Source organism: Chiloscyllium punctatum, chromosome 11, assembly GCF_047496795.1.
Source record: "Chiloscyllium punctatum isolate Juve2018m chromosome 11, sChiPun1.3, whole genome shotgun sequence".
In the NCBI taxonomy this organism is placed as follows: Eukaryota; Metazoa; Chordata; class Chondrichthyes; order Orectolobiformes; family Hemiscylliidae; genus Chiloscyllium; species Chiloscyllium punctatum.
In genome coordinates, this window is record NC_092749.1 from 92,806,074 (window position 1) to 92,831,375 (window position 25,302).

The 25,302-nt window shown below is 39.5% G+C and overlaps 1 protein-coding gene across 6 annotated transcripts in view; it reads left to right on the plus strand.

Annotated features, from left to right (window-relative positions):
- dhx57 (DEAH (Asp-Glu-Ala-Asp/His) box polypeptide 57) overlaps positions 1-25,302 on the plus strand; it is a 117,753-nt gene that overhangs the window by 65,169 nt on the left and 27,282 nt on the right. For all 6 annotated transcript variants that reach the window (XM_072581269.1, XM_072581274.1, XM_072581271.1 and 3 more), the window contains exons 12-16: positions 1,138-1,349; positions 14,047-14,163; positions 19,138-19,234; positions 22,029-22,202; positions 23,204-23,404. In XM_072581269.1, the coding sequence (XP_072437370.1) occupies positions 1,138-1,349; positions 14,047-14,163; positions 19,138-19,234; positions 22,029-22,202; positions 23,204-23,404 (801 nt within the window). The remainder of the gene's footprint in view (positions 1-1,137; positions 1,350-14,046; positions 14,164-19,137; positions 19,235-22,028; positions 22,203-23,203; positions 23,405-25,302) is intronic.

Genomic DNA, 25,302 nt, shown 5'->3' on the forward strand with positions numbered 1-25,302 from the left:
GCTATACTCAAAGATGTACTTGGCCATTTCATTTTGGAATATTCTGAGACTGAAAGATGCGATATATGTTGAGTAAAGTTTTCTTTATTTCCTTTATCCTTCATTCATTCTCACCTTAGCTACAGAATTTATTTTCTTCAAAATCATAAAGTATTTTGGGAAAAACAATACTGTAATTCATATGGCACCTTTCAAAACATCCCAAAACATTTTAAAGCCAATGAAAAGCTTTTTGAGGTATAATTTTAAATATACATTGTAGAGCTTCCTACATTTCAGTCAAATTGCACAGAATGACCACATTAGTGACATTGCTAAAAATGAAAGGAACCTTCAGACCAAAAAGATGCTATAATTTAGGCAACAAAATAAAACTATGGTCTTAATACATTTTGAGAAACCTACTAAGGTCTTTGAAAGAGTAAATGATCCTGATCATTACCAAGCTAGTTTTATGTGTTTTATATATACTGGGTGGAAAACCTTTTTTTTTCAGTAGTTTATTGTAAGCACATTACAATCTGGTATCTTGCCAGCTAGACATGTGACTGACACTCTGGTCATATTATTGTACATATAGCACCTTTAGAGTTTAGGTATCAACTGGTTCAGGCACGTACAGCTCAGGTTGGCAGTATACTGTCTTCAAACTCTTAATTTAAGGGTGTTGATTTTGTTGAAAATGGAGGATGACGTTTCATTATGCCCGACAAATACTGCCCACTAACATTGCATGTTAGCCCAACTATATGTCTTCCCATGATGATTTCTTCATCCCAGCTTTGAGAAGTAATCACAAGCTCTGCTCTCTCAGTTCTGATTTCATTGTGGATTAATACAGCAATATCAAGCAGACTGTATTGTATAACAGAAACCTTTCCAGTGTAGTGTAGACAGTAAATGGACTTTGGACTGTTTTGTAGTTTAATAAGCTTCAAATACCTTCACAACAAAAAAAAGTTTTCCAAATCCCCATTTTGCACAGTATTTTGATAATGAAATATTAAACCTTTGGAATTGGATAAGTAGAAATGTATTTTGGTGGGGTGGGTTGGCATTGATTTCATTTTCTGGGAAGAGATCAAAGTATCTGTTATGACCAATCCTCTGATGTAAACATCCACATTGTTATTCCAGATATGTTTTGGAAGATAAAAGCCCCTATGCACGAACAGGGAAGCTAAACCAGTATGCTGAGCTTTGGGGAGCTAAAGGTGAAAATAACAAGAAGTTGTTGGACACATTTGAGGAACAGCTAAGATCTTTACATCTACAAGATCAATCGTCAATCAAGGACAGCATCCCAGACCAGCATCTGACTGTTGATCAACTGATGATCCGATACAAAGGTAGGCTTCTGCAAAAAAAACAATATTTTCCTATGCATGACTGCTATTCAAAGAAGCGACAAAATTGCTAAACAAACCATCCTTGTAGCTTTAGGAAGTGATTTAAATCTGGCCACAATATTAATTTATAGACTGAATCTCCCCAAAACTTATTGGCATTCTTGGCCAATGTAACTTGGTTGCTAGTGAATATGTGACACAAGAATTGCAAACTTATTTAATGTGATGATCCAATGATGGTAATACTGGACATGTCATACCCCTGAATGAAACATCGCTTGATTGATCATATTTCATTTTTACAATTGGTTATTGTGGTGGTTAGTCACTAAATCATACTCACTTGAGGCCACAGTTGTTCGTAAACAACAGAACGTAATCCTTATGAAAAGAAAAAAAAGACATATGACAGAAAAGTCTTTATACAAACAGCCTAACAAAGAATTATGCCAGAGAAATTTCACTCCTATCTGAATTCTTTAAGCTTTTATTCAACTGGCTCTTTTCAGTTTCTTTACTTGGATGGCAGAGACATTTTCACAAGTCTTTTCTGATCAACTGGCATGAACATTGTGCAATCTGATATCCCACATCTTTTCATGTCCAACAACATGATCAATATCCAAACTTTCCAGGCTTGGGAACTGCATAGAATATAGAACTTTGGCTAGCGTGTCTGGTCACCTGAACTAAGATCTTGTACTCCTGCTAGGAAAAACTGTTTTGCCTTCAAAACTGATCTTTTGATTCTATTGAATTGAAAACTTGAGCCTTTTATTCTGAAGTCAAACTAAACTAATAGATTATTGGTCTGTTGGAAACTTAACAATACAAGCATTCCATCCATAACATTACTGGAGTTCTCCTGAGCACTTCACTGCAGTCATATGGTTTCTTGAAATTGTTGTATTGGGTTGCTGTTCCAAAAACCATCTTCCAAAAAAATTACCTTCACAGGACAGAGCCACATTGATCTGCCTCTGTTTAAAAACTCAAATCGTCAAGGATCCCATAAGGATAAAGGTTGTGAAAAATGGAAATGTCATTATTGGTGACCTTCTCCAGCCCGACAAATCTCATTTACAATCTTTGCATTTCTCTAGTTCTGGCCTCTTGACCATCCCTATTCTAAAATCGTGGTGCAGTCTTTAAATTTCCTCCCAAATTTCCCCACTGCTTTCTTCTCATTTTAAAGTACTTCATAAAAATCTATCTCTCTTGACCAGGCTTTTCAGTATTTGTTGACGATCTCCTTATGTGGCTTAGTCTCCTACTTGGTTTTGTTACGGTCCTTTGAAGGTCTTGGATGTTTAACTGTGCAATTGCTGCAAAATTGTATGTGTTTTATGTGAGAAACAGAACTCACTCACAAATCAGCCTGAGACAAAGCCTTGGAAACAAGAATAATTTATTACGGCCTTGCAAGTACCGGACACTTCTGCAATCAAGCAGAAATGCCCGCGAAAACAGAGCATGTAAACATTCTTATTCAGTTTGTAAGTTGCGGAATCACTCCTCCCTTTTCCCATCCTATCATAAGCCGATTACCTCACTTGTTTTTTTTCTAGTTATTTTCTTATCTGGCCATCCTGCTGTCCTTGTATGTCTGCATTCTTTGTTCCAGGTTTGTCACAGCTTGTTCTTTTATCCAGTTTCTCTTATCATACTGTAGGCTTTATTGTGAAATGCCCCTGCTGCTTCTTTTTGTGGTCAGCTACAACCCTTCATAGTTATTTCCTATCTTAAAACTATTTTCTTTAAAAGACCCTCTATATTCATTAAAGTCTTAGCCTTAAGTATGTTACATGCTACAAGAATTCTGCGACCGTTTGTATAATGTTCCCCTTCCCCTCCCTCCACAACACCCCCTCCCCCACCTGCAGAAAGTACACTTCTAATCTCCCACATTTTATTTTCTTGTTCTGGAGTTAGAGTGCATTGTTATGCCAGTTAGTTAGTTTCAGTCAACCAATTAGTGCAAGGGGAACCTATTTCTATATAAGCCATCAGAAGAAAGATGTGTCCTATGAAGCATTTACAGTTCCTTATTGGGGAAAAAAAAACAAACCGGCCTAATTAACAAAGACGAAGATATCATAGGTTCAATTTTTCTCCCATAAAAGTTTAAGATGGAGTCAGACAGCTTGGTAACAGACCTTTCAGTCCAAAGTGTCGAGGCCAACCAAGTTTCCCAAACTAATACTAGGCCCATTTGTCTGCATTTGGCCCACATTCCTCCAAACCTCACTTATTCATGTTCCTATCTAAGTGTTTTTGAAATATTGTAACTCTACCTACATCTACCACTTCCTCTGCAGTTCATTCCACATACTTACTAACTACTGTGTGAAAATGTTGCCCCTTGGGTTCATTTTAAATCTTTTTCCTCTCACCTTAAAAATGTGCCCCTTAGCTTTGAGCTCTCCCATTCCAGGGTAAGACCTTTGCTATTCACCTTATCTATGCCCCATATGATTTTATAAACTACTATAAGGCCATCCTCAACATCCTGTGCACCAATGAAAGAAAAGTTCCTAGCTTATCCATATAACTCAAATCCTCCAGACCCAGCAATATCCTGGTAAATCTTTTCTCAACTCTTTTTTTTTTCCAATTTAGTAATATCCTTTCTGTAGCAGGATGACGAGAACTGTACATAGTACTCTAAAAGAGGCCTCTCATCGTCCTGTACAACCTCAGTGTGACGTCCCAACTCCTATATTCAGTGGTCTGAGAAATCATGGCAAGCGTGTTGAATGCAGCCTTAACCACCCTGTCTATTTATGATGCCTGAACCTCTAGATCTCTCTGTTCGACAACACTACCTAGGGCCCCGCCATTAACTGTACAAGTCCTGCCCTTTTCATTTCACCAAAATGCAATAACTCGCATTTATCCAAATTAAACTCCATCTACCACTCTGCACCCCATTGGCAGAATTGATCAAGATTTGTTTGTAATCTTAGATAACCAATTTTGGTGTCATCTGCAAAATTACTAACCGTACCTCATAAATTCTCACCTAAATTGTTTATATAAATGACAAACAAAAGTGGACCCAGCACCAATACTTACACAACACTGTTGGTCACAGACCTCCAGTTCGAAAAACAACCCTCCACCACCATCCTCTGTCTCCTACTGTCAAGCCAATTTTGTATCCAATTGGCAAGCTCTCTCTGAATCCCATGTGATCTAATTTTACTAATTAATCTATCATTTGGAACCTTGTCAAAGACTTTACTAAAGTCCATGTAGACAATGTCTACTGCTCTGTCCTCATCAAACTTTTTGGTTACATCCGCAAAATAAAAAGTTAGCCAAGTTTGAGAGACTTGATTTCCCACCCACGAAGCCATGCTGACAATCCCTAATCAGTCTTTGCATCTCCAAATGCATATAAATCCTATCTCTTAGAATCCCCTCCAAAAACTTATCCACCACTAATGTCAAATTCACAGGTCCGTTGTTCCCAGGCTTCTCCTTGGAGCCTTTCTTAAATAAAGGCACAACATTAGCCACCCTATGATCCTCCAGCACCTCGCCTGTTTTATAGAAGTTACAAATATGTGCTAGGGACCCCGCAATTTCTTCCCTAAAGTCCCACAACATCCTGGGAGACAGTTGATCAGGTCCTGGAGAATTATCCACCTTTTGTCTTTTAAGACCTCCAGCACTTCCTGTTTGTAATGTGGACTGTTTTCAGTCTGAAGTCACATGACACAGGTCATACTCCAACAGGTTTAGTTGAAATCACAAGCTTTCCTTCGCCAGGTGAAGTGACATGTCACCTGGTGAAGGAGCAGCACTCTGAAAGCATGTAATTTCAAATAAAACTGTTGGACTATAATCTGTCATGTGACTTCTTACATTGTCCACCCCAGTCCAATACCAGCATCTCCACATCATGACTGTGTTTTCAAGGTGTCAGTATTTATTTCCCCAAGTTCCCTAGCCCACGTTTCTTTCTCCACAGTAAAAACTGACATACAATATTCATTCCATATCTCTCCCATCTCCTGTGGTTCCACTCATTGACCTCCTTGTTGATCTTTTAAGGTGCCGTATTTTTCCCTAGTGGCCCTTTTGCTCTTAATGTATTTGTACAATCGCTTTGGATTATCCTTAACATTATCTGCCAAAGCTATCTCATATCCCCTATTTTCGTTCTTGCTTTCCCTCTTAGTAATGTCCCCATACCCCTTGTACTCTTCAAGAGATTCACTTGATCCCTGTAGTCTATACATAATATATGACAACTCCTTATTCTTGAGTAGACCTTCAAAATCTTTATTCATCCATTAGTCCCTTCTCTTGCTAGCCTTACCCTTTACTCTAACATAATGCTTCTGAATTCTCATTATCCCATGTTTGAAAGCCTCCGACTTGCCAGTCACCCCTTCACCTGTGAGCAGTCTGTTCCAATCAACTTTTGAAAGTTCTGTCTCATAACATCAAAATTTGCCTTACTCCAATTTAGAATTTTCACTTTTACACAAGGCCTACCTTTTTCTACAATTATTTTAAAACTAATAGAACTATGATCACTAGTCCCTAAGTGCTCCCATACCAACACTTCAGTCACTTGCCGTGCCTTATTTCCCAAGAGAAGGACGTTTTGCTCCTTCTCTAGTAATCTTGTCAAAGATCCAATATTATACAGAATATTGGTTTGCCTAAACTGATACACAAGATTACAATGTAATCCAATTTCCCTTACAGTCCTTGATCTTTGAAGCTTTTTGTGCATTGAGTACTCTGTTGATCTCTCCTCAATTGTTCAGAAAGTGGGGCTCCTTGCACTTGGTTTCCCTTGTAAATCTGATTGTAGCAACAACATTCCTAGAAATTAATACTATTCTGGCATTGGTATTGCTAACAGAGGGTCAACTTTCAAATAGGTACCGATATTGATGATGCAAATTTTATGATCCACTTCCTCAAATGATTCTTGCCTCAGCTCATAAGCCACTTTTTTCACTTTAAATAAACTATTTCAATGGTCTCCTGGCAGACCATCCATCTTGAACCCTCAGATAGCTTCAGCTTATCCCAAAACTTTGTTCTTTGCATCTTATATTGCACCAACCCCCATCTATCTAAATTAAATATACTTTAAACAGATCTAGCAACTCAAATCTAGACATCCACGAGGAGCTGTGGGCCATCATCAACAAGAAAATTGCAATCAAGAATAATTTGGAACCTCATTCCTCAACATATTGCCCAGTGTTTTATCACCAAGCCAGGAGGTCAACTCTTGTTCAAGAAGAATGTAGGAGGACATGCTGGGAGCAGTACCAGGCACACCTTATACTGAGGTGTCAGCCTGTCAAAGCTACAACACAGGACTACTTGGATGCTAAACTCCATAAGCAGCATGCAACGGACAGTTAAACAATCTCATAATTAACAGTTAAAACCTAAGCTGTGCAGTTCTGCCATATAGCTGTGAATGGTGGTGAACAATTAAACAATTTGCTGGATAAGGAAGCTGCAATTATATTCCTTTCATCAACAATGCTTAACACATCCGTTTAAAAGACATGTTTGAAGCACCTAAACTTCTCAGCATCAGTCTTCAGCCAGTTTGGTTAACTCTTCGTAATATCGAGAATAGCTGATAGTGCTGAATACTGTAAATATTGTAGTCTTTGTCAAAATGCTAGTAATAGTACAGAAGACTAGTGATCCAGAATTAGCTGCACCCCTTGTCAAACTCTTCTAGTTCAGCTACAATACAGGCATCTGTATAATAATGTGGAAAATTTCCTAAGTATGTCATATCTACGTAAAGTAGGAGAAATACAGCCTGGTCAGAGACGGACTTTTTATGCTTTCTTTATGTAGGATCAAAAATTGGATTCTGCGTTCATGTGACCTATGTGGTCTACTATGTCTCGACATAGAATTTGTGGATTTACTACTTGTTTGCTTTTGTAGATTGTATTCCAATCAAATCCAAGATTAATCTCTGAATGGCAGAAAGGATGTGCTAGCTCAGGCACCTGCTAGACACATTCCAGCTACCAAATGGTGGTCTCTGTGAGCTGTTGCAGCTGATCATTTTTTTATAGCTCACTGAATCTATTGTGCTTGGCTGTGACCAAAATGAGTAAGATTAAAGTTAAGTCTTATCTTCAAACTCAAATTCAATATTGATCTGTAGGTCTGAAGGAATGACTTTGTTCTTAATGGGGTATGGAAGTCTACTAAAAGCATTAGTAATAGTCATTAAGGAGCCTGGTTTTCATTGTCCTCCAACATCATACCCTTGCATCTTCACAAGTAGGCATCGTAATGAGGGAGGTGCACTTGAGAAGGTTTCGGTTGATCTTTTCTAATGATTTGTGCTTGGTATGATACAATTAAATTCTTGCCAAATAGGTACATATGAAACCAGTATAATCTGTAAAGTAGAGCAGAGAATTTATCTTTCAAATGTTGGAGCAATTTTCCTAAGTTGTCATAAGGACCAAACATAATTGGCTGGCTGTCCTGTAATAGATATGCTTTAAGGGATGCATCTAGCTTTCAATGCTTGAAGCTTTGAGGCATCACAATATTGAAAAATACATTGGCTGGATGATGAAGCATTTTTGAGAAATTGAAAGATGTGCTGGTTATCTTCCTGCCACGTGTATGAACATAGACGTAGTCATACAGCACAGAAGAGGTCCTTCCACCTAATGAGTCTGTGCTAACCTAACTACACTAATCCCACTTTTCAGCATTTGACCCATAGACTTGAATGTTATGACATTTCAAGTGCATGTTCATGTACCTTTTAAACGTTTTGAGGTTTTCTGCCACTCTAATGTTCCCAGGCATTGTATTCCAGACTCCCCCCATCCTTTGAGTGAAAAATTATTGGCTCAAATCTCCTGTAAAACACATGGCATTCACCTTAAAATGATGCTGCCCTTGTTTTTGACCTTTCCACTTCGGGGTAACAGCTGCTTTCTATCCACCCTGTCCATGCCCCATATAATCTTACACTGCAATCAAGCCTTTTCTGCTTGAAAGAAAACAGCACAAGCCTATCCAGCCTCTCTTCTTTGCTAAAATGCTCTAACTCAGGCCACATCCTGGCAAATCTCCTTTGCACCTCTTCCAGTGCAATCACATTTTTCCTGGAGTGTTGCGATCAGAACTGCATTCAGTGTTCCAGCTGTAGACTCTCCAAAATTTTGTATGGCTCCATAACAATCTTCCTGCTCTTATAATCTGTGTCATGACTGGCTAAAGGCAAGTATCCTACTTACGAAATATTTCAGGGAACACCTCTGGGACACCCACACGAACCAACCCAACCATCCCGTGGCTGAACACTTTAACTCCCCCTTCCACTCCACCGAGGACATGCAGGTCCTTGGCCTCCTCCATCGCCAGACCCTGACCACGTGATGCCTGGAGGAAGAGTGCCTCATCTTCTGCCTAGGAACCCTCCAACCACACGAGATGAATGTAGATTTCTCCACCTTCCTCATTTCCTCTCTTCCCCCCCCTTATCTCAGGCCCAACCCCTGGATTCAGCATCGCCCTTTTGACCTGATATCTTCTTCCCAACCTCTCTGCTCCCACCCCTTCTCCGGCCTATCACCCTCACCCTCCCCTCCTTCCACCTATCGTATTCCCAGTGCCCCTCCCCCTACCTTTTATCTCAGCCCACCTGGCACACCAGCCTCATTCCTGAAGAAGGGCTTATGCCCGAAACGTCGATTCTCCTGCTCCTTGGATGCTGCATGGCCTGCTGTGTTTTTCCAGCACCACATTTTTCAACTCTGGTCTCCAGCATCAGCAGTCCTCACTTTCTCCTAGTTAAGTTCCATCTACCACTGATCTGTCCATCTAACCAATTCTTCTCTCTCTTCCTGTAACCTTAGACCTCCTTCCTCAATTAACCAACCATCCAATCCTCGTGTACTTCTCAATCCTCGCCACAATCTCATCTATATCATGTATATATAACATGGACAGTAAAGGACTCAGAAACAGAAGCAGAAATTGCTCATCTGTAAAGAGAAGCCAGAGTCAATGTTTCAGTTCAAGTGTTGAGAGTGTGTTGCTAGAATAGCACAGCAGGTCAGACAGCATCTGAGGAGCAGGAAGATTGATGTTTCGGGCCACAGCCCTTCATCAGTTCAAGTGACCCTTGCTCAGAACTGATTGTAGCTAGGAAAATGTCAGTTTATAAGCAGAGGGTGGAGGGAGGGGTAACGAGTCACTGTAACGAGTAAATGATAAGTGGGGATAGAACCCAAAGAGAGAGATGAACAGTTCGACAGACAAAGGACTTGATGATGATCTGGCTGTGAGGATGAATGGCTATTAATGGGGACAGTTAGTGACTAGGAATGTGTGTAATAACAGACGGTGATAATAAGACCTGGTATGTGGGGCTTGTGGTAAGGACATGGGAGAGCTCATGCCCTAAAGGTCTTGAACTTAATATTGAGTCCGGAAGGCTGCAGGATCCCCAAGCAGGAACTGAATTCGCAAATGTCTCAGGGCAGAAGTGGGTACTGCAGATGCTGGAGAGTAGAGTGGTGCTGGAAAAGTGCAGCAGGTCAGGCACCATGTGAGGAGCAGGAAAAATTGACGTTTCAGGCAAAGCTCCTTCATCAGGAGACCTTGCAGAGGTCTCAGTTTTATCCCTCTGTGTAAATTTCAGGCACAACATAATATTGAACTCTTTCTTCCATCACCTTCACATCCATGCCTATTTCTTTGGATAAGAGTCCTCTCCCTGTCTCTCAGACCCCTTTTCTCACCTCCAACGTTCTCCTGCCACTTGGATCCCTCCCTCTGGCCTTTTATTTGCACTCGACCTGTTCATTGAGAAATGTCAACATGACTTTAGTCACCTCGATTTCTTTGTGCCCCTTACCCATTCCAACCTATCCCCCTGGGAGCTGATTGCATTCCATTCTCTCAGATCCAACCTGACTTTGTAATTAAACCTGCTGATAAGGGTGGTGCTGTGGTAGTCCAGCAGAATGACCTCTATATTGTAGATGCTGAGCATCAGCTCTCAGATACCACTTCCAATCTCCCCTGGACCATGGCCCTGCAATGGAAAATCAGGCCATTGTGTCTACTACAGTAACCAATCTCATTTCATCTGACCACCACCATCACCCCCACCCCACCTCCCCGCCAAAATTGCCTCCAAGTGGATCGACCCCCAACCCGACTTCCCAAAATCCACAAACAGGACAGACTGGATAGACCCATTGTTTCTGCCTGCTCCTACCCCACAAAACTGATCTCTTCTGACCTTGACTTTGTCTTTTCTCCCCTGGTCCAGTCCCTGCACACTAATATCTGCAATTCCTCTGATGCCTTCCACCAGTTTAAGAATTTTCAGTTTGCAGGTTCTGGACACCACCACTTTACCAATGAAGTGCAATCCCTTTACACATTCATTTCCCCATCAGGATGGTCTCAGGGCTCTCTGCTTCCTCATGGAACAAGCGCCTGTACTGTCCCCACTCACCACCCGCCTCCTCCACCTGACCGAGCTTGTTCTCACCCTGAACAACATTTCTTTTCACATTTCTCATTTTCTTCAGGTCAGAGGGTGGATGTGGGTACTTGCAGTGGCCCCAGTTATTCTTTGCGGAGTATGTGGAACATTCCATGTTCCAGTTCTGTTCCAGCCCCCACCTACAACTCTTTCTCTGGTATATTGATGATATCATCAGTTCGGCCTCCCTCTCTTGTCCAGAATTGGAAATATTTATCGATTTTGCTTCTGGTTTCCACCCTGCTTTCACCTTCACCTCGCCCATCTCTGACTCCTCCCTCCCTTTCCTATACATCTGTTTCCATTTCTGGGGATAGGCTGGCCACCAATATCCATTACAAATCTACGGACTCCAATAGTTGCCCGGATTATACATCCTTGCTTCCGATAAAGGCTCTATTCTATTCTCCCAGTTCCTCCATCTCCATCCCATTTGTTCCAATGATGCCAACTTCAACAAGAGAGCCTCCTAAATGTCCCTACCATCCCACCAGATCCAGAGGACCATTAGTTGCCATTTCCACCACCTCCAGCGAGATGTCACTGCTGGACACACATTACCCTCCTATCTGTAGTCAGCATTCCACAGTGACTGTTCCCTCCTGGAACTTCCTTCATTCCCAACACTACCCCACAGCCTCATGGCACCTTTCTCTGCAACAGTAGAAGGTGTTAGATCTGTCCAGTTACTTCCTCCCTCATCAGAATCCAAGAGCCCAAACACACCTTCCAGGTGAAGCAGCACTTCCCACAATCTAGTCTACTGCATTTATTGCTCACATGTGGTCTCCTCAACATTGGAGAAAAGAAGTGTACACTGGGTGATTGCTTCACAAAACACTTGTGTTCTGTCTGCAAAAAAGACAACTCGCAGTTGCCTGCCAATTCACCGTGTTCCCTGGCCGAAATCTCTGTCCCAGGCTTGCTGCCGTTTTCCAGTGAAGCTCAGGACAAGCCAGAAGAACAGCATTTCGATTTCTGCTTGGGACCCTGTAGCCTTCTGGACTCAATATCAACTTCAATAACTATAGGGCTTGAGCTCTCCCATCTCCCATGTCCTTAACGAAACCTTCACACACCAGACCTTGTTATCACATCGTCTGCTATTACATACTACCCATTGTTAGCCACTAATAGTCCCCATTCATAGCTATTCACCCTCAGCCAGATTGTTATCCACTTCTCTGTCCGTCCAACTGTTCCTCTCTCGTTCTTTGAGTGCTCTCCCCACCTATCATTTTTCATTTCCCTCTCTTTCACCCCCCCCACCCCATCTTCTGCTTATAAAACAGACATTTTCCTAGCTATAGTCAGTTCTGCAGAAGTCACTAAACCCAAAATGTTAACTCTGATTTCTCTCCACAGATGCTGCCAAGACCAGCTGAACTTTTTCAGCAATTTCTATTTTTGTTTCTGATTTACAGCATCCGCAGTTCTTTCTGTTTTTAAATTGGGGACCCAACATTGATCCCTGTGGTACGCCACTGTACACCAGCCTCCAGTCACAAACTGCTTTCCACTACAACTTCTGCCTCCTACCATTAAGCTGATTTTGGATTTGTCTCATCAAATTGCCCTGGATTCCATGTACGTTTACCTGCTTTATCAGTTTCCCATGTGGGAACTTATCAAAGACTTCGCTGAAATCCATATGAACTACACCAACTACGCTTTATGCACCTACACACCTGATCACCACCTCTCAAAATTCAGTCAAATTTGTTAGGCATGACTGCGCTCTATTGACTATTCCTGATCAAACCTTGCCTTTCTATGTGGAGATTATGTCTCTCCTTCAGAAGTCTCTCCAATAGTTCCTTGCCACTGATGTGAAACTCACTGGTCTATAATTCTCTGGTTTATCTCAAATATCCTTCTTGAAAGGTGGAATTATATTAGCTGTCTCCAGTGCTGTGGCACCTCCCCATGGCCACTGATAGTGTAAAAAAAATTAGATCTGAGCCCTTGTAATTTTCTCCCTCGACTCTGACAGCAGCCTGGGATACAACTCATCTGGACCTGGGGATTTGTCCATTTTTAAAGCAGCCAGAATCTCCAATGCCTCCTTGCTCTCCAGGTCAATTTGCTCAGGAACCTCATAGTTCTCCTCCCTAAATTATGTATCTACATCCTCCTTTGCCCGAGTGAAGATAGAATTTGTCCACAAGATTTGCTGAGATGATCCTTGTGCTGATCAGAATGCTACTTCTCAAATTCCCTTCTCCAAATACTTTTAGGTGTCTGCAAGAGGCATTGGGTGACTGGTTCCAACTTATTAAGGTCTTTTAACTTAACAATTAAAAGTCACACTTTATAGCGACTGGAAAGGGGAAATAAACTGGCTATCTTCAAGCGAGAGATGTTTTTCACTGTAGAAAAAAGAGCTTTTGAATTGCAAAAATCCTCCCAGAAATGGATTTACAGCCTCAAGCTTTTTAGCTACCTGGGAGCTAATCTCAGTCGTTGGGAGGCAGAGAGTTTTTGTCATTGGTAACTGGTCACTCGTCTGCAGATCAATCAGTTACATTGTTGCCCACCAAAGCTCCATTCATACACACGCCTTGGTTCCAGCTGGTCTGTAGACCAGACTTTTACTGCTGCTTGAACAAGTAACTGTGTAAAATAGTACAAGTGTCAGGTTACCTTAAACACGAGCAGCAATTCTTCAACAATCCTTGTTTTTTAAAACTGTTCCTTTTCCTATTAAGTTCTCAATTAAAAATGCAAAAATGAAAAATGCAATTTTACATCAGTATAATTTTTCTCGCACGCCAAGTTATCCAGGAAGAATTGTCCACTTGTAGAATTGCATCTAATGTTGGATACCGTGCGGTAAATTTTGCAAATGTTGACTGGTTTTGGTGCTAGTGAGATGCTAGGTTTGTAGGCCATACTTCTCAAAGACTTTGAAATCATGATAAACATCATGTTCCTTTGACTGTACACAGCAAGTAATGTACAGGTACTGACCATGCCTTACCAATCCGCATAGCAAAACTGCCTCCGTCAATATTATGAAGGTGAGAGGTAGCATCTTGTGCATTTCTATTCACGTGCAAGTAGACTATGTGAATGACGAAGCAACCAGCAGTGATATATATGTTTGTTTTAGGCAGTAGCTGTACCTCTGTCTAACTATGTTGGTAAATCTGTTTCTTTTCCTTTCAGGGATTAGCAAGTCAGTATTAAAGACTATGGCTAGAATGGACCTGGATAAGATCAATTTGGACCTAATAGAAGCTCTACTCGAGTGGATAGTGGATGGAAAACACAATTACCCTCCAGGTAAGTGGAGTCAAATCCAGTCTGCTATTCATATATAGTTGTAGTTACTTAGAAAAGATGTTGAAGTGGTCATTGACCAACATGTGCCCAGTGCTTGAATCTTGCAAACTTTGAAGGTCATTTGTACTGTCAGAGTTGGCTTAGGATAAAGTGTATAGAGATACAGAAGGGAGGTGTAAGCTGCTGGGCTTCAGTTGAAACCTGTTCTGTGTTTCTTGTAAGATGATTGCTGTGAGACTTTTGGTTGAATAAGAACATTTACTGAGAACAAATTTGGAAAGAATAAAACCAAGGCTATGAGAAAATTGAGGATGAATGAAATAATTGCATTCTAATATATTCCTTGACCTCTGAGCATAACACAACCTTTTACAATTAGTTGTTCTTCTCCAGAAAGCGTGTCTGTGAAGGATACAACTGGAACCAAGCCTTGTATTCTTTCTTATAGATTTACAGAGTTAAGCACTACAAATATACACCTCTTAACGCAACAACTACTGTTTTCACTTGTGTCTTCTTTTTGGCTTAAGTGAATCCCTACAATTAATATATGAAAGACATTTTTTTCCCTTTAAATAAAAATTAGAGCTAATATGCACAACTGAAATTTCAAACAAATTAAATCAAAAGTGTCATTTTGTACAAGCTTTATATTGTGGGTGCCCCTGTTCTAAGACCCTAACAAATTTATTTGTACATTCACTTATTTTTGTAAAACAGGTGATTAATTCTGACATTGACTGTGGAAAACTAGTTTCCCTCAAGGCAAAATATTTGCAGCAGCTTTTTGAAATTTTCTTAGCTTCCAGAACTAATGGACAATATTTACCATTTTCAAGATGTATTACGAAAGCTATTACACTAGAGTACCCATCAGAATGTGAATATTATGTGGAATATTATTAAAAATTATTAGTTTAAGTTCTGTATGACACGTAAAGATCAGACATTGAAAATGTTCCTCTCGATATAATATTTTGTTTTCTCTTACAACACTCTTTGAAGTATTTTTTTGTGTCGTACTTAAATGAGTAGATCAAACAGGCATCTTGACTGGGATAATCGGAGTATAGAGGCAGACAGGGGAAAGAATAGCTAGAGTATTATTATGGGGCATAGGTTTAAGATAAAAGAAAGTAAGTTTTAAAGGCGATGTGAGAGCCAAGTCTTTTACACAGAGCAGGGTATGTGCCTGCAATGTATTGCCAAGGAGGAGGTAGAAGTGGACACAATAGCAACATTTAAGAGGCATCTTGATGGATACATGAATAAATAGGGAATAGAGGGATAAGTTTCATTTCCTAAGACTAAATCCCCTAGTTGAGCTTGTTACATGCTGGTAAAATGGTTCTCTTGATGCAGTTCAAGAATGTTGTGCCCTCTGGGTCTTTCTTATTGCTTGTATCACAGTTGATGTTGGGTAGTTAAAGCCCCTATTACTACCCTATTGTTTTTGAACACAGAAATTTGCTTCCATATTTGCTAATCTCTCTGCTTCCCACTATCTAGAGGTCTATAGTACACTTCTAGAAGTGTGGCTGCCACTTTTGTATTCCTGATCTGAACCAATATGGCTCCTCTGATGATTAAGTTACTATATCATCCCTCCTTGCAACTGTATTTGATTCTTTAACCAATTACACTCTGTTCTGATCTCCTCTTAATCTCCTGCATCACTCATTGGTCCAGTTAGTTGGAGACCAAACAAAGATAGGAGTCCTGACACATTTATTACATGGAAATTGCCTGGCAAGTTGTAACTTCCAATGGCCTGTTACCCAATGTCTTAAACCCTCCAAAAACAACATCTACTCTGTTACAGTCAGAGACTTTGGAGGAGTCTGATTTATTTACTTTTAATGATAGCCAGAAAAGGGTTAAAGAGATTAAAAGCTGTTCTGATTTCTGGTTAACTATGTAAGATATATCCACCTCCACCCTTGACTCACCAGTTGACCCCATCCCCCCCCGCCCCTTTCCATGACTTCTCAGTATATTAGCACTTCTATTTCTTAAAAAATTCATTTGACTACTGTATCTCCTCACCCATTTGCTACTGAACTCCCACAACCACTTGTCTGCTTGGCCACTTGGCATCCTATCCCTCACTTACCTTACACACTTGTATTCTGTCCTTAGCTGTCGATATGACTTTAGGACCTTTAAACATGAATTAAGACAATTATTGCTGTTATGGTGAGACATGGTTTTAGTGATGATTCACTCACTGTTGCTTGCATAGCTTGCTGGACTGCCCCTGCCTTGTAGTCTAGCTGGAAAACGCCTGACAGCAAAGTGACGGGCAATTTTTTTTTGTCTGATTTGGATGGAAATAAAATATATGATCTGGATCAAAAAAAGATTCAAGAATTATTTTCTCCTCACTGAAATGACTTGCTACTAATTATCTTCCCTCCAAGACCAACTTGTCAAGGTGTAGTTTCAACATTTATTTTGGATGGTTTGTCAAACTTTTGGACAGGGTGTAGAGATTTTCTAGTATGATACTCAGAATGAAGAATTTCTGTTGTATAAACTTTGGGATTGTTCTCAGAGCAAAGAAGGTTAAAGGGAGATTATATTCAAAATTCTGAGGGATTTTCATAAAACAAATAACAAGAAATTGTTTCCATTGTGAGGAGAATCAGAACTCAGATTTAAGACAAATGGCAGCTTGACCAGAGGAAAGCTTAGGGGAAATGTTTCTCATGTCCACAAGTTATAATGAACTGGAATGCACAGCTTGAAAGCATGGTGGAAACAGATTCACAAGTAACTTCTAAAAGGGAATTAGATATATAATGAAAAGGAACCTTTTGCAGGGCTATGGGACAAGGTCAGGGAATGGCATTACTAGATAGCTTTTTCAAAGTTCCAGCATTGATGTGTTGAGCTCAATGGTTTCATTCAGTTCTATATAGTTGTATGAAAATGTTGCCTGACCCTTTGGACTATTCTATTCTTTCAATTCTTTACATCTGATAGATAAACAGGCTATCTCATTCTGTTTTGTCTTTTGATGACTTTAAAATGTTACTGAAAATGGTTTTAATTTTTCCAAATACAATACCAGATCAGCTAAGTTTATACTAAATAGGGAAATTATTTGTCTTTTTTTCCCTTCCATTTGGTAAATTTAGGTCACATGGGATTCAGGGTGAGCTTGTCAATTGGATACATAATTGGTTTAACGAGAGGAGACAGAGTGGTAGCTTTTTGGACAGGATGCCTATTACCTGCAGTGTTCCACACGGATCAGTTCTGAGTCCTCTTTTGTTTGTCATTTACATAAATGATTCAACCGAGAATATAGAAGGCATGGTTAGTAAATTTGTGGACAACAACAAAATTGGTGGCATTGTCGACCGTGAAGAAGGTTTTCTAAGATTACAAAGGGATCTTGATCAAATGGGTCAATGGACTGAAAAATGGCAGTTGGAGTTTAATCTGGATAAATGCGAGGTATTGCATTTTGGTACAACAAACAAGGGTAGGGTTTATACAGTTAATGGCAGGGCCTTGGCTAGTGTTGTAGAGCAGAGGGACCTGCTCTAAATGCATCACATTTAGACAGGGGTGCTTAAAAGGCATTTGGCACACTTGCCTTCATTGCTCAGTGCTTTGAGTCGAGAGGTTGGGAAGTCATGTTGAAGTTGTACAGGACATTGGTAAGGCCTCTGCTGGAATACTGTATCCAGTTCTGGTTACTCAGTTATAGGAAGGATATTATTGAGATGGAGAGGGTTCAGAAGAGATTTATCAGGATGTTGCTGGGTATGGAAGGTTTGAATTATAAAGATAGGCTGGGATCTTTTGCACTAGAGTGTAGGAGGTTGTGATGCGACGTGGTAGAAGTTTATAAAATAACAAGGGGTCAAGATAGAGTTAATGGTAGTTGTCTTTTCCCTCAGATGGGGCCTGTCAAGACTCTGGGACACTCTTGTTTAAGGTGAGAGGAAAAGATTTTAAAAAAGACATGAGGGGCAAATTCTTTACACAAAGGGTGGTTTGAGTGTGGAATGAACTTCCTGAGGAAGTGGTGGGTGTAGGTAGAATTACAATATTGAAAGAACATTTGGATAAGCTCATGAATAGAAAGGTTTGGCCAGGAACAGGCAGGTGGGAGTAATTTAGTTTGGGATTATGTTCAGCATGGTCTGATTAGACCGAAGGGTCTCATTTCCATGCTCTATGACTCTGACTTGAAGTGGTACAATGAATTGCCTGTTTTCTTTTATTAAGGATGCTTAATTGCATGAACATTATTCCAATTTAGAAATATTCAGGCAGTTGTGATGGTAAAAGTGTGAGAATAATGGGAGTAATATTTTCATATATGGTGTGTTAAGTTTTATTGGTAGAAGGATTGAGTTTTGGAGCCATGATGTCATGTTGCAGCTGTACAAAGCTCTGGTGTGGCCATACTTGGAGTATTGCGGACGTTTCTGGTCACTGCATTATAGGGAGGATGTAGAAACATTGGAAAGGGTGCAGAGGAGATTTACTGGATGTTGCCTGGTATGGAGGGGAAGGTCTTATGAAGAAAGGCAAAGGGACTTGAGGCTGTTTTTATTAGAGAGAAGAAGGTTAATAGGTGACTTAATAGAGACATGCAAGATGATCAGAGAATTAGGGTGGACAGTGGGAGTCTTTCACCTCAGGTAGTGATGGCTAACATGAGGGGATATAGCTTTAAATTGAGGGGTAATAGATATAGGACAGATGTCAGAGGTAGGTTCTTTACTCAGAGTAGTAAGGGCGTGGAAAGCCCTGCCTGCAACAGTAGTAGACTCTCCAACTTTAAGGGCATTTAAATGGTCATTGGATAAACATATGGATGATAATGAAACAGTGTAGGTTAGATGTGTTTCAGATTGGTTGCACAGGTCGGTGCAACATCAAGGGCCGAAGGGCCTCTGTTAAGTTCTATGTCTTTGTTGATAATTCAATTTTAATGTTATTTTATTTTAATAGGTGCTGTTTTAATATTTTTGCCTGGCCTGGCAGAAATCAAGTTACTATACGAACAACTTCAGTCTAACCCTTTTTTCAACAACAGGCGTGACAAAAGGTTTGTGAATTGAAGAAATAAAGAGAGCTCATTATTTGAGACACTATTGAATGCTCTACTTCAGTGATGTTGAAGTCATGAAAAGGAATCCACAAGGATTCACTTAATTGAACCCAAGGATAAAGGGTTTTAATTATGAGAAAAGTTTAGAAAAACATGGGCTTTTTTTTAATAAATATTTTGATAATTGGTAATTAATAATTGAGTTGGCAGGAGACTTAGGACTGTCATTGAAAGAAAAGATTAAATAAAATTTATTATAGTTTCATTTCAAGACTTAATGGTCACATGGTCAAACAGATTGATAATCAAACTGAAAATCTGGCTATGGCGGGCAGTATGGGTAGAAGTGTCGCCTGGTCAGTTACGTTTGATGCAGAGTGGCACCCCTCAATTTATAGTCTAGGGACAGGTTTGTGACTTGTTCCAGCAGAAAACTAGCTATGGAAACGGTTGTTAGAATGTACTTTGTACTTTGTCTGCCTAATCCACCACTATGTTTGGGAAAAGAAATGATATCCATTAGACCACCCAAAACAACGTTGAGTATATATCTGAAAAAGAAAAATGAAGAGGGATGGGGTAAATGTACTAAGTGAGTGGGTTACTTATCTTCCTCGACTAAATTTCTATGACCTGAAAGAATAGAATGACTATAAATATTGAATTTCTTCTTTTAAAATGCCCCAACCTTGTAGCTTTTACTGTTTGTTTGTAAGTAGATTTTAAACATTGTGAAAATTACATTGAGATGTGCCTTGTGTATGTTGCGATGAAAATTCCAAATGGCTGTCTTTACTTAAATGGAAGGGAGTAAAAGGGAATGACAGGGACATTACCTGAAGCTAATCTATAAAAACAGGGTTCTAACAAGGTGGGAAATAGTTACCTTTCAAAAAGAACTAATGTGTCAAAAATGAATGATTTGGTTTGAAAAGGATTAAGATTGTAGGCGAAGAAAAGATTGAGGGAGATGATTAATTTGTGATGAAAAGTGTGTGATTTTATATAATGTACGCACATATGCATTTTAATATCATTTTTAGAATTTGGATTTATTGGCACATGGTTGGGTTGCTTTAGTGTAGTATTTTATATAATTAAGTCAGAGTCTTTCTGGAACTGTAACCTAACCCAGTATGTGTCAGAGATCAGGCAAGTCTAGAGTGTTAATGGAAGATTGTTTTTACTGTGATGGTTTATGACAGGTGGGGTAAATTTGAAGGCCATTAGCTTGTTTTTGTTTCAGGATAATCAAGGTTTGCTTTCACTTTCGAAAACGTGTGACTGAAATCTCCTCATCAGATTTGGAGGAGACCTAACTTGAGTCAAAAGCATATACTGTTTATTTCTTAGAAAGGAATTCAGGAAACTTTAGGGAAAGCACAGTTAATTCAGTGTAAAAGTCTTGTTTGTTTTGAAACAATTTGAAAATCTTAATTTTATTAAAAGCTGAGAAGATCTCAATTTTCAATTTTGAGAATATTTATGTAATAAAACTTCACAGTTCACATGAAAAAAACTGGGAAGAATCAGTTAAATCAAGCTTAAAGATTTGATATAGTAGGAAAATGTAACTGGATTTGATCTTCTGTAACAAATAGCTTCTGAATGGGAAGAAACTTTATTTTACTATGTACTGTATTTTAAGATCTTTCAGAGCTGCGTTCTGAATTTACATAGCTTGGTTTTCTGATATAAATATCTGTTCTACAGTTAAAGAAAATCTGCAGCCTATGTTTCAGTGAATGATCATTTTAACTAAAATTAGAAAAAAATAATGAAGCCATGTTTCTTCCTGTGACCTGTCCAGCTGTATGATTAGGTGGGGTCATAATAAGTTCCACAATTTTGAAACTTGGTGTATAAATGACCAAGAGGTTGTGTCATTAATCTTGATTTCAATACTGAAATCTAAGGCAGATAAAGAGCATGAAGGATGATAAATTTGGAATTTAGAAAATTTTGGTGAAGTACTAGCCATATTAATGTTATAGAATGAAAGCAGAAGTCACATTCTAATGGCGAGAGAAATTACCAATTGAACCACAAGCCTTTTCCTGTATCCTGGTCAGCATTGTAAGATATTTGCTAGAGAACTGTAGGCAGCTATGATTGGAGTATTCACATCTTAAATAGACTTTGGTTTGGTTTAGACTCCCAAGAAAAAGCAAGTGTTAACTAAAATTATGGACAGCTGATCCTCTACATGATGAGTTTTTAATCCCTTCAGATTGTAATAAGTGGTTGATCCACAGACCCCAAAAAGTCTCATAAAAAGAAAGCCAGAGGAGAATTATCAGGGTTCCAACACCTGGTTTCAGACCAACAAATGTTACCTTGCGACACCAGGGACCCAGGTTCTGTTCCAGCCTCTGGCGACTGTCTGTGTGGAGTTTGCACATTCTCCCTGTGTCTGTTTCCTCCCACAGTCCAAAGATGTGCAGGTTAGGTGCATTAATCAGGGGTAAATGTAGAATAATGGGGAATGGGTTTAGGTGGGATACTCTTTGGAGGGTTGGTGTGGACCTGTTGGGACGATGGGCCTGTTTCCACACTGTAGTCATTCTATGCTTCTACAAATTCATGCGATTCCAGTATTTTGAGCAGAGAGAGTTTGGCACAGCGATATGTGATTTTCTAAACAAATTTCATTTGTGGGTATTTAATAAATTTAATTTAGACTTGTTATTTTTATGTTGTATTAATACAGAATATTTCAAATAACTTTACCATTTTCAAAGTATTACTGATAAACGTTTTTCGGTGAAATAAACTGACTATTCCCTTCCAGGTGTGTGATACATCCACTGCACTCTTCACTGTCCAGTGAGGAGCAACAAGCTGTCTTCTCACGTCCTCCTAAAGGCACTACCAAGATTATAATTTCCACCAACATTGCTGAAACGTCAGTTACTATTGATGATGTTGTTTATGTTATTGATTCTGGGAAGATGAAAGAAAAGAGGTACAGAATAATATACATATCTTTTTAAGAATTTAAATGTAATATGTTCAGACCTTTTGGAGACAGTGAAGCATGGGTTAAGATGTAATCGTTTAAACTCTTAGCAAAATTTTAATTCCTTATAGACTACCACCTTGTGCTCAGGGTTATTATGATTGATTTGAATTGTTATTAATCCAGACCTAATAAACTTGTAGCTGTAGATTACACACTCATTGAGATGTGGATTTTTAAGAATGCTGATGTTCTTTGTTTGTGATAAACTGAGTATATATGTGAGTGCTTATGAATCTGTGGCAAAAGAACCAGAGAAGAATTGTGAAGACATCCCTTCTTCACAGCCAGAAAAAATGGTGAAAATGAAAACTTTGCAGGGCTATGGAGAAAGAGCAGTGGTGGAGGACTAATTAAGTTGCTCTTTCAAAAACATAATAGTCCTAGTCAACTCTGGTGCTTTGGAAACATCATTGTTGATTGTCAACAGTAATTGAGAATATTTTTGACACAAAGAACTGGCCTGAGGGCTATCTGCATTGAACTGAAGTAGAAAGAAACCTTCAACAAAATTGTAGCATTTGGAAGCTGTTTTAAATAATGGATGAAGAGAGGTAATGAGATCCCAAATGGTTCAGACCATAGGGCAGAAAATAGTAAAAAGGTGGATATGAATACAGAAGTCCAGAGACTTAGACCCAGGAGAAAAAAGACACTTAGACATTGGAAATGATCCCATACTCAAGAAGACACATACATATGTATGATGAACAAGGTCAGAAATTAAACAACACCAGGTTATAGTCCCAACAGGTTAATTTCAAATAAACCTGTTGGGCTATAACCTGGTGTCGTTTGATTTTTGCCTTGTCCACCCCAGTCCAACAATGGCATGTCCAAATCATGTATGATGGAAGCATTAATAGCCAGAATGCTGTATCATTAGGGAACTGTGATATAGTGCAACATGAGTCTTATTTGACTTCTCATATTCTTGTTTACTGCAGGTATGACCCATGCAAGGGGATGGAGAGCCTCGAGGATACCTGGGTGTCAAGGGCTAATGCCCAGCAGAGGATGGGCCGAGCTGGCCGTGTAGCCTCAGGGGTCTGTTTCCATCTATTTACCAGTCACTGGTACCGTAACCAACTACAGGAGCAGCAGTTGCCAGAGATCAAAAGGGTGCCACTGGAACAGCTTTGTCTAAGGTGGAGACAGTTTTGATATAGTCCTAAAAGTTACATATTCACTAAAATATGAAGAAAATCATGTCAATTCCAAATTAACAAGTTGGTAGCTGTGTAAAATATAAAACTATAACTTGCATTTTTGTTGCATCTTTTGTGATCTTGGGGAACTAACACATTATGCGTGGAAGTATTTTTGAAGTTTGTAATTCAAGAATGTGGAGGCAGTTTGCGTACATTGTGGTAATGACTGGACTACTTGTTTTTAACGCTAATGTTTGGGGGATGAATGTTGAACGTGCAAATCTCACTGCTTCATTTTAAAATACTACCGAGGGATCTTTGATGCCTCTGTTTAATGTCTCAGGTGAAATGTAGATTCCTTGTACTGGAGCATTCATCTTTTATTTTTGTGCTCCAGTCCCTAGAGTTGAATTTTAACCACAATGTTTTTATTCGGAGTGCTACCAACTGATTAATCTTAAAACCTTTCATATGAACAGACACATAGCAAACAAACATACAAAATAAGAGCAAAAGTAGATGTATTGGCCTCTCTGGTTTGGTCCACCATTCAGTAAGACCATGGCTGACCTACGTGTTTCAAATTCCATATTCTCCTCTATCCCCAATAGCCTTTAAATTTGGAATAAACTATTTTGCCTTAAAAATACATCATGACCTCACCTCCACCATTCTAAAGTTGCTCAAACCTCTAAGAGAAAAAAAATCTCCTTATCTCTGACCCAACAATGACCCCTAATTTAAAAATAGTGCTTTATCGTTCTGGACTGACCAACCAGAGGAAAGTTCTTTCTACATCCACTTTATCCAGACACTCAGGATCTTATGCACATCAATCAAATCACCCTGGATTCTTCTAAAGTCCAGTAGAAATGAGTTAAGTCTGACCAATCTATCCTCAGAGCAACCTACTCGTGCCATGTATCGGTCTAGTAAACTGCCTCCAATGCATTTCGATCCTTCCTTAAATTTAGGAGGCCTGAATTATATGCAGTGTTAAGGACGTGTTTTCACCAATGTTCCCCATAACTAAGGCATGACATCCTTACTTTTATGTTCAGCTGGTCTTGCTGTAAAGGGTAGCACCTCATTCACCACCTTACTTATGTGCTGTATCTGCATGCTACATTCTTGTTATTCACACACTAGAATATCTAAATCCTTCTGAATCACAAAATTATGCAGCCATTCTCCATTTAAACAATACTCTGTTGTTCTTTCATTCCTTCATGTGGAAGTGAACAACTTCATATTTTCCCACATTAGACTCCAACCACCAGATTTTTGCCCACTCATTACATCCATCCATGTTTCTCTGCAACTTCATGTCGTCTTCACAACATGTTTTCCTACCTATCTTTGTGTCACTTGCAAATTTAACTACCATGTCTTTGCTCCCCTCATCTCATGTATTCATGTAAATTGTAAAAATTCGAATCCCCTGTGGGACTTTTGTTTATCAATTATGCAATCAGATTTTTGCATGCTTTCTTTTTTTTCTGCCAGCCAACCAGTGCTCTAACCAAACCTATGTTATCCACCATACCAGAGTTTTTATTTTCCATTAGGACACTGACCTCAAGTTCACTTGGACACCTTCCAGCCTTACCTTAAGTTCACCTAGACCATCTTGGATATCTCCCTCCCCTTCCGAAACCTCTCCATTTCCATTTCTGATGACTGATTCAACACGGACATCTATTTCAAACCCACTGATGCCCACATCTACCTGGACCATAGCTCCTCCCAACCTGCCTCCTGTAAAAATGCTATCCCTTATTCCTAATTCCTCAGCCTCTGCCACATCTGCTCCCTGGAGGACCAATTCCATTCCAGAACACCCCAAATGGCCTCTATTTCCCCTCCTATGTGGTCAACGATGCCCTCCAGCACAT